This window comes from Pinus tabuliformis, chromosome 7, assembly GCF_031772625.1.
Source record: "Pinus tabuliformis cultivar Carrire ecotype Pingquan chromosome 7, CPIR1, whole genome shotgun sequence".
In the NCBI taxonomy this organism is placed as follows: Eukaryota; Viridiplantae; Streptophyta; class Pinopsida; order Pinales; family Pinaceae; genus Pinus; species Pinus tabuliformis.
In genome coordinates, this window is record NC_142293.1 from 1,170,631,181 (window position 1) to 1,170,641,534 (window position 10,354).

Consider the following 10,354-nt stretch of genomic DNA (forward strand, 5'->3'; position numbering starts at 1 on the left):
ATAATTTTATTTTGTTATCGAGAAAAATGTTGAAGTTTTTCCTAAAAGAAAACCAGCTTCTGGTACAGTGGTTTCTTCTTTCGTTTATCTTCTATTTATAATGTTAGAAATTATATTTAATTGTTTTAATATGCTGTTTGTAGTGTAGTTTTCAATGTTATTGTAAGGTGGGAACATGGAAAAATTTTAAGACCAAAATGGTCGTGAATTCCAAGTAAAATAGGCCTCTTTCAATCACATTTATCTTAGGTTATGTATGAATGCGATTATCTGAAACTTGCATATAACAAAAGAAAGTATAGTATGGATGCTATTAATACGATGTTGTTCTCATATATATAAAATTAAACAAACTTCGAAACAAATAACTATCATGGAAAACAAATAACCATTATCAAATTTGGACTTTACACCCGGAAAAAAATTGAAATTCCAATTCAGAGTGTTTTATAAAAGAAATTAAAGATGCGTAGTATAAAAGAAATCAATAATGATGGGGATAAATAACTTTTAATTCCACGCATTTTTGGTGTGATTTATTAATATTTTTATATTATAGAGTCAATTTTATATGGATGGCAGTTGTTGAAAATATTCTAAAATTTAATAAGTTATTTTATTATTTTTTGACAGTTTATTAATATCTTTATATATTATAAAGTCAACTTTATATCAATTACAGATTTTGAAAATATCCTAAGATTTAATAGGTCATTTTACTACTATATTGATAATCAAATTCTAGAATATTGGCCAAATGTACAAACTACCTAAGATCAGCAACAACTATGTATCGTGGATGCAGGAATATATCGCTTTATAGTTTGTCGAACAGCTTTATAATCGGTCAAACAGCAGGTGATATATAACCAATCTAGAACTCAAGAAACATTTTATTTATTTTTTATAATTTTATATTGTTTAAGGAAAACTGGCTTCTGCTACAGCGCCGGGTAGCTCTCTCAATGAAAACTATAGGCGGTTCGGGTGATAACTACATTGGAACGGAATGAACAATTTGTAAATAACAAATCTTTAAAGAGAACGAATGTCTGACGAATTGTAAATATTAAATCTTTGGAAAGTTCTATCGTCGACGGATTGTAAATATTAAATGTTTGGAAAGTTTATCGTCGACGAACGGTTAATATTAAATGTTTGCATAGATCCGTTGTCTAGATGTCAGAATTATTCAAATCTCCACTGGATAGTGAAAACAATTCAAGGTTTTGGAACGGTGTGCGGCGTACACAATGGAAATAGAGAAGAAAAATAATTGGAAAAATAAACTGGAAACTATGTCATTGAACTTAAACATTTAATTCCAGTAGTATTTTGAGAAGTTCTTATTCATCGTCATAAGTGACGGTTCATGCCATGCAGTCTTCGTCATAAATGACGTTTTGGGCTGGGTTGGAGAAGTTATAAAAAGCTAAGCTATCCATGTACACAAGCACGTCTATTGATTCAACTTCTGCGTGAGCATCATTCGTTCAACCGTAGCACGGCAGATCAAGTAGATAGCATTCCAATATGGCGATGTCGATGGACGGCCCAACAATGCAGCAGCAACAAGAAGGTACTAAACGATTGCCTGTAAGAGTAGCCCGCCTTTCATCGTTGGCAACGTGTAAAGCCCATGGGGAAGACTCTCCCTATTTTGACGGCTGGAAGGAGTACGATGCTAATCCCTACCATCCAATAAACAACCCTTCTGGAATCATCCAAATGGGTTTGGCAGAGAATCAGGTAGATAAGACAACATATCTGTTCATATTCTACCATTTCTTACACACATTTGTGCTGGAAAACAATGAACTGTTCTTCGAATTGGATGATACTTACCATGTTTGATATTTCTTGCAGCTGTCATTCGACTTGCTAGAAAGCTGGCTACATACGCATCCAAAGGCATCGATTTGTGCCGAGGAGGGCTTGTCAACGTTTAAGAGAATCGCTCTCTATCAAGATTACCATGGCCTCCATGATTGCAGAAAGGTAGAATATTGTAACTTACAATCTTGTCACTTGAATTTTCGTTACTGGTAATTATAAACAAAAAGCTGTAATTTACTTTATTTAATTAAAGTGAGGAATGCTTGGCGCAGGCAATTGCGATGTTTATGGAAGAAGTTGGAGGAAGAAAAGCAAATTTTGAAAGAGATAGAATTGTTCTTACAGCAGGGGCAACTGCAGCCCACGAGGTCCTGACATTCTGTCTGGCTGATCCTGGAGAAGCCTTTCTAGTACCAACGCCATATTACCCAGGGTAAACTCATTTCTATATAGTGTTAATGAATAAAGACTTTAATAACGCCAAGCTGCGTGAACTAATCGACGTTCCCTTCCTCATATTTCTCACAGGGTAGATAACCATCCTTATCTAGATTGTGGATTTCGTGAATAATTGGAATCTTACAGACACTGACAGTGATGTTTATCTAGATGGTTGACTTGGAATCCTACAGACACTGACAGTGATGTTTATCTAGATGGTTGATTTGGAGTATATTTGAGAATATGATTGAGAGGTCTTAAATAAATTTTTCGACCTCACCATTGTGCTTCCAATTCTGAAGCATCACTCTTGTACTTCCAATTGTGAAGCATCAATTAGCAGACCGTCTAAGAAGCTAGTAGGTCTACGGTTAAGGAAGGAAACTAACTTTTTGACTACTCTAAACTTTACTGAATTGAGGATTTCAAAAATATTCCAGAATGGATGGGACCCCAAAGTAAAATAAATTGAAGTCGAAGAACTGAGTTAATTTAAAATACATATAACTTAACTTAATTCTAAATTCCAAAATATTCTCTAAATCTAACATCAACATAAAATGCATTCCTTTAAATATAAAGTCAATAACTGTTCCCATGAAAGAATGAAGGTTCCTACCTTACCAACAATGACTAGATTAGTAACTGTCAATCTGTATGTGCTCGAATTTCATGCTATGGTATGGTATTGTTAATTAGAATATTTTAATCTAAATATATGATCACATAGTTAACTTCTGCTTCTCAAATGAAGCTGCAACTGAATGAGTCTTTTGTTACTGCAGTTTTGATAGAGATCTGAGATGGCGCACAGGGGTGGAGCTCATACCCGTACACTGCAGCAGCCATGACGATTTTCAGATAACTATACCTGCACTTGAAGCGGCCTATCAGAAAGCCGGGGCTCGAAATATACAAGTGAAGGGTCTTTTAATAACAAATCCTTCAAATCCATTAGGAACAACTATGGACGCTACCACTCTAAGAAAGCTGCTTGGTTTTGTGTCAGAGAAGAACATTCATCTTGTCTGCGACGAGATCTATTCGGGATCAGTCTTTTCATCTCCAAAGTTCACAAGCATTGCAGAGATTTTGGCCACCGATAAAATTTATCAGAGCGAGCGTGTTCATATTGTTTACAGTCTGTCGAAAGACCTAGGACTACCGGGCTTCCGAGTCGGAGTCATTTACTCTTACAACGATACAGTCGTTACCGCTGCTCGCAGAATGTCCAGTTTTTCGTTGGTTTCTTCACAGACACAACACCTGATTGCTTCAATGCTATCTGACATGGAATTTGTAAGAAAATATTTAGCAGAGAATAGTAAGAGGTTACGGAAAAGACACGAAATGTTCGTCTCTGGACTACGTGTGGCTGGCATCAATTGCCTGAATAGCAACGCGGGTTTGTTCTGCTGGGTGGATCTCAGACATCTTCTGCAATCCCGTAACCAAGAAGGAGAGATTAGACTGTGGAAGATAATCTTAAAAGAGATTGGCTTGAATGTTTCTCCCGGTTCTTCTTGCCACTGCAGTGAGCCTGGGTGGTTTAGGTTCTGTTTTGCCAATATGACCGATCATACTGTGAAAGAATCATTGAATCGGATTCAGCGCTTTATGGATAGCAGGAGATCGAATCAGCTCTATGATGATGGGAGGGCATATGCAAAGAATACAGATGAATGTAACGAAAATTTCAATTTCACTGAAAAACACTCAGTGGTTGACGTCAACGAATGTCCCTTCAAGTAGATATTTGAGGTTTACTAGTTCATTAAAATAAAGTACAGGACAGCTCGAGGTAGGACAGGCTAACTATTTCTTGATCTTATTTTTGTGTAATACCAAGACTACCCGCCTTCCACAGATAAACTTAGAGCTTGGTACGTGATGTGATTATCATTGATATGGTCATGGCAGGGTTTATTTTCCTGATATGTTGTAAAATAAATGTTTTCAACTAAATATTCTTTATATATTATAAGAAATATCTCCAATTACTGTTGATTGAAAATCGGATGGCTGATATTTGCATCGAACCTGCCGCAATTTACTTCATGTGAAAATGTTGTATAAATATGTCTAATTCTTTTAAAACTAATGGTTGCTATATACTATCTTCATTATTGCAGGTATAGTTATGTGTGTGGGTATGTTAATTGGTCTAAAGCTAATTGTTGCTGCATGACGATTTGATGTACATACTATCTTACTTATCGTTTTGTTTATGGGTATGTTTATTTCTAATAAGATTTCTACAATTTTAAATTTATGATTAAATGGTAGAGATGTAATATCCTTAGATATTATAGTAGCATGGAAAAATTTATTTTTAGAGTAATGATTTATTTATTTATTTTTAATTAAACACTAAGCTGACGTATTTCAATCTCTTGAAGTAGTTTCGGTAAATATAAAATTTTTAATAAATGAACGGATTGCTGATATAGCGTGATGGACCGTTATGATTACATTGAGGATTTTCATATAAATTGTCATCTTTTCCATAAAGAGTTGTGGGTAAGAGACCTTCCCGTTTCTTGTTTGGCCTGTCAGATATTCCCTTCTGCATGCTTGGTCTCACGTTGCCACACAGGCACTAGAAATGTTTGTTAATTCACGGCCTTTTTGTGTGGTGTTTGGTACCTCCATGTATGCCTCTCCCATTGGGTGTCATGGTAATTATTTTCTCTCTCCGCCATCTCTTATAGGTCAATATTAAGGATCCATAGAGCTTTTGGTACCGTTACCCGTCTATTTGGATTCGTTCGTACTCTAATGGAGTTATCTGCACGGTGTATGCATGCATACTTTTTGACATCTTTGTCACTGTAATTATCAGTAAACCGCACTTCTAGTATGTTTTATCAACTTCATTTATCTAAGAGTTCCCTTCTTATTTGGGCTGGAGCCTTCCCTGCAGTTGATCATGTGCGGGAGAACTAAATCTATCGAGTCTCCCAATTATTGTTCGCTATTACTATAGATCTCAATCTGATTATAAGTAACACTACAATCCATATTTTTTTTTTTTTAAAGATAAGGCATATTCTCTTAAACAATTTTTTTTGGTTATTTTATATTAAAATTTAATATTTGGAAAAAATATTTTAAAACAAAATTTTATATTTAAAACAAAAATATTTTAACACAAAATTTTAAATTTAAAACAAGAATTTGACACCAAAATTCTAGTTTTAAGACAAAAATAATTTAATGAAAATATATTTTAAAACAAAATTTTATATTTAAGAGAGAGATAGTTTGAAACAAAAATATTTTAAGACAAAACTTTATGTTTAAGTCAAAACTATCTTAACACAAAATTTTATAGTAGAGTTTAGGCTTCTGTGATCCATATCAAGTTTACAAAGGATTTTTCGGCGAAGATCACATGAGACATCATTTGTCGACGCGTTTCGAACCAACTAGTGTAGTTGAAGAAACTTATCGAGCTTAGCAGGATAAATAGACAGAGCAAAGCCTCCAACTGCCAACTAGTGTAGTTGAAGAAACTTATCGAGCTTAGCAGGATAAATAGACAGAGCAAAGCCTCCAACTGCTAAAAAGACAACGACTACTTTCAACGGCTACTTTTGACTAGGTCCAAGGATCGAAAACCCTATTTACTAAAAATGTTCACCTGGGGCCTAGTCCATTAAATAAATAATAATATGATAAAAAATATTAATAAATAATTATAATATTAAAAATAATTAAACAGTGATGTTCCATTAGTACCTAAAAATAATTCCTAATAATAGTTAGTTAAAGATAAATAATAAAAAATTATATCTAGAGAAAAATAAATAAATAAATAAATAAAAATAATAAAAATAAATAAATTAATCTAGAGAGGGACCAGTCCCTTAAAAATAATATTATGATAATAGTTAAATACCAATATTAATAAATAATTAAAAATTTTTAATAAATAATTAAATTTTAACAAAGCAATTAGGTCCCATAAGTAACTAAAAATAATTGAGAATTAAAATTCCAATTAATTATTAAATATAATAAAATTATATAAAGTTATATTAAAATTAAAATATAATTCAAAATATATTTAAAATTATATTTATATTAAAATTATATTTTAGTAATTAAAGTTATATTATCCTAGGGGGACCAACCCCTAAAAAAAAAACTAATAATAATAATAATAATAATAATAATAATAATAATAATAAAATAATTCAGAATAATAATAGATAATAAATACGTAAGTTAAAAAAAAGGACTAGGACGAGAGTGCTGGGACTCAACACCGACTGATTTTCCAGCCATCATCTCTATTGAGATTACTCGGCCTCTTTTCAATCTCAAGCGTCTCCCTAAATTTTCGATGATGGAAGTGAGAAACCTTAGCAATAACACTGGCTTCTTCAATACAAACATGATGACTGGTTTTCTCGGCGTGCTTAGCTAAAGCGGAAAACTTAGTACGCCTATGCTTGAGATGTGCTACATGCTCACTAATCCGCTGATTAATGGAGCGACCCGTTTCCCCAATGTAGGAGGTCCCATAGGAATAGGGGATCAAGTACAGACCTTTCATATCTTTAGGGTTGATAAGATCCTTTGCTGATCTGAGGGACATGCGAATGGTGTTCAGGGGCCTAAAGGTCACAGGGACATCATGTGACCTGAGAATCCTACCAATCTTATCAGTAGTCCCCTGAACATATGGAAGAAGGACGCCAGGAACTCGCTCCTTAGGTTCACGATGAGACAGTGAATTCTTCGAAGCTTTAAGGAAAGCCCTCTGACCCAGGAATCTACTATAACCATTCTCAACAAAGACATCAAGGAGATGGGATTTCTCCTTCTCAAAACTCTCCTTATCCGAGATCCTTAGGGCCCGCGTAGCCAGGGTATTGAGAACACCCATCTTTTGAGCTGGGAAATGATGGGAACTGGCATGAAGATACTGCTCAGTATGCGTTTTCTTCTGAAAAACTTGGTGGCCGAGGGAACCATCACTATTCTTAGAAATAAGAATATCAAGGAACGGAAGGCAACCATCGACCTCCTGCTCTGTCTATTTATCCTGCTAAGATGGATCTGTTTCTTCAACTTGTCATGACGACGAACCACACTGGTTGGTTCGAAACGCATCGAAAAATTATGTCTCATGTGATCTTCACCGAAAAATCCTTTGTAAACAAAATTTTATATTTAAGACAAAAAAAAGTTTTAGACAAAATTATTTAAGACAAAGCATTATATTTAAGACAATGGCCACTTAAGATGAAACCAATTTAAGACAATTAACAATTAAGACAAAAACATATAAATATAGGACAATATTATCTAGCAACTACAAAATTTACTTTGACAGTGCACCCTAAGTCCGTGAGCTTGTAGCCTACTATTGTCTTAAACCTATAACAAAGGTGCTATTTCACTTTCCATTCACATTATCTTATATAAAGACAATGATTTGTTGGTCTCTTTGTTTTGTCGGGGTAGTCGACTCTTAAAAACGTGACAACTTCTACTAGCAATATTTCCTAGACATGATTTCCCCTTTTGCCATTTGATCTATGCTGATATGATTAGAGACATCTTGTATGTTAATGCATTCAACACTACTACATGGAGGGCACCTTTAAGACATTTTTTTCAGACAACATAATTTTTTTGTCTTAAAATTTTCAATACGAGGCACTAGTTGAGAAAGGTAAAGGTAAAGGATTAGGGGCTCTTCGTTACGCTATTTATGTGTTCTTCAGGAAGTGGAGCGATCAAGGCTGACAACAACAGATGGGATTTAGGGCAATGGAGGGTGATAATAAAGGTATGCTTCATCAGAAGAGGAGAGGAGGAACTTTCACTGAGCATGGATAGGCAGTGACATAGTTGGAATAATTTTCGAGGTCTCCATAAATTGTGTTTTAATATGTTTTTTTTACTATTTCATTTTTTTTGAACAATAATTCTATCTGCTAGTTATTGTTATCAGCATATTGTTGTGCCAGAACTCCTTAATGTCATAAAAACATGGATTAAATTCACGTGAAGGATTGTTGAAAAATGCAACAATAAATTCTCAATTTGAGTTTTCCTTCATTAAATTGAGAAAATATGAACTTCCACATTAGTAGACAACTTGGATGCAATTAGCTTGTGTGGCAAGGCTTGTGTCACCCAGTTTACTCAGTATATTATTGTTGGATGACTTAGAGTTTAGTTAAGCATGTGTGACTGCTAATTTGTAGCAATCAAAGTGAGTTATCTCAAGTTATTTTCAGTTAAACTAGTTTTAACTGTTGGAGGAAGTAGTGGAAGGTTAGTTCTGGAGTGGGCCTTCAGTCAAACTCATTGATCATCTAGTTAAATGACCAATCAACGCAAAATAGTTAGTGCATACAAAGAATTAGATTTCCCCAGCTATGGTGGAGATTCTAGGGAAGTGTAGCATCAGTTATACACTAGTCTTGAGTGTACAATTGTTGCATGCAGTAAGATGATCAACCTTTGGAATTGCACAATCCATTCTGGAAAAAATCCTAAATAATAGGGGCCTAGTCTCTCAAGGAATTGCATAACGAAATAGAGGCTCGAGAAGAAGAAGAAATTGACTAAGTCTAGGTCAGAGCTTCTTAGTGAGAAGAGAGATAGGTTATTCACTCGCATTTTTTTCTCAGTTGATTAAAGAAATTGTAATACATCTCTATTCATCAAATTAATGCAAGCAAGCATTGGTTTTTTTAGCATATTCCTTTCCCTTGGGAAAATATTATGTGCATGTGTGTTATTTTTTAATGCATGTCTAAATTTCTTGTTCTAAATTGGGATTAAACTCCCGCAGAGTAATATAGTAGGTTTGTGACTTGTGATTTTGCTTTAAACCTCATGGGAAATTGCAAATGAACATTGTACCTTGTACCAGGTATCATAGCAGGATTCACATATCGATCAAGATTTTCGAAGTTGTTTCTAAGGAGGTTCGAATTTGTAGTTCAGTGTAGGTCGATCACTTTAGAGTTGAGAAGATGAACTTCAATGGGTTGAGTCTGGAGTATGCCTTGGAAGGTGGCTCTAATTTCATCACATGGAAGGATCACATGGAGGAGGTATTCGATGAAACTGGATTGTTAGAATACATCAAGAGAGATGTTGCAAGATCGGCGGAATTAGATGCCCAAAACATTTCTCAGTGGAGGAAATATGTAGCAAATGCGAGGATTTGGGGGGAATACGAGATCTATTGGAGGGAGTACGGGACCACATTGTCACCAATCTCCATGTGAAGGAAAATCCTTATGAAATGTGGTAGGAACTAACATATCTATTCCAAAATAGTAGTGACCATAGGAAGCTGGTGCTCAAGGATAAAATTTGAAATATCAAGATGCAAAAGAATGACACTATCTCGTAGTATCTGAGTATGTTCTCACAAGTTCATGTTGAGTTTGAAGGAGTTGGTGTTACTTTTTCAGAGGATGAATTGTTAAGCCTGGCCATTCTTGGCCTTCACAGGAGCAGCATAGCTCTTAAGATTCAGTGAATGAGAGGGAGAAACTATCGAATTGGGAAAGCTTACGGTCTTATTCAGTAGAGGGGGAAATAAGGCAGAATACCAGAGATGGTACCTCATCCAAGGGTGAGGATGAAGAAAAAATTGCATTGGTTGGAAAGGGAAAAAAAGGAAAAGGGAAGAAATCTCAAACAAAACTAGAATCCTGCCAAGGCGGAAAGAAGAAAGATGTGTTAAAAATTAAATGCTTCCATTGTAATGAATATGAGCACTATGCCACGAAGTATCCACACAAAAGTCAAGCAATAAGACCTTAGGAGGAGCAGCAGGTGATCCCTTGGCTTCATTATTAGAGCTTTACTTTATCCTTATCACATGCATGTCCATCGCAGTGATGTGGAGTGTGTGGTACTTGGACTCAAGTGCATCATTCCACATGACAGGGTGCAAATATTTTTTCAGTAACTTGGAGGAGAAATATCTCTAGATGCACATCAAGATAAGGGACGACGTAAGGTAGAGCATGACCAGTATTAGTACAGTCACCTTTTAGAGGGATTCAGGCTCCCCTCAGGCTCAAGAATGTCATAT

At 35.0% G+C, this 10,354-nt stretch overlaps 1 protein-coding gene across 1 annotated transcript; it reads left to right on the plus strand.

Moving 5' to 3' along the window:
* Positions 1 to 1,411: 1,411 nt before the first annotated feature.
* On the plus strand, positions 1,412 to 4,029 carry LOC149251629 (1-aminocyclopropane-1-carboxylate synthase 7-like). The gene is made up of 4 exons (XM_089453945.1): positions 1,412 to 1,749; positions 1,867 to 1,998; positions 2,109 to 2,269; positions 3,063 to 4,029. Exons 1-4 carry the CDS (start codon positions 1,534 to 1,536, stop codon positions 4,027 to 4,029), a joined length of 1,476 nt encoding a protein of 491 aa, XP_089310071.1. The 5' UTR covers positions 1,412 to 1,533.
* The last annotated feature ends 6,325 nt before the right edge of the window (positions 4,030 to 10,354 follow it).

What these genes read in the sequence shown, in the direction of transcription:
- LOC149251629 (XM_089453945.1), top strand. Translation starts at nt 1,534, where the DNA reads ATGGCGATGTCGATGGACGGCCCAACAATGCAGCAGCAACAAGAAGGT. An exon ending in TGGGTTTGGCAGAGAATCAG is followed by an intron (nt 1,750 to 1,866) that starts GTAGATAAGACA and finishes TATTTCTTGCAG; the next exon opens with CTGTCATTCGACTTGCTAGA. An exon ending in GCCTCCATGATTGCAGAAAG is followed by an intron (nt 1,999 to 2,108) that starts GTAGAATATTGT and finishes TGCTTGGCGCAG; the next exon opens with GCAATTGCGATGTTTATGGA.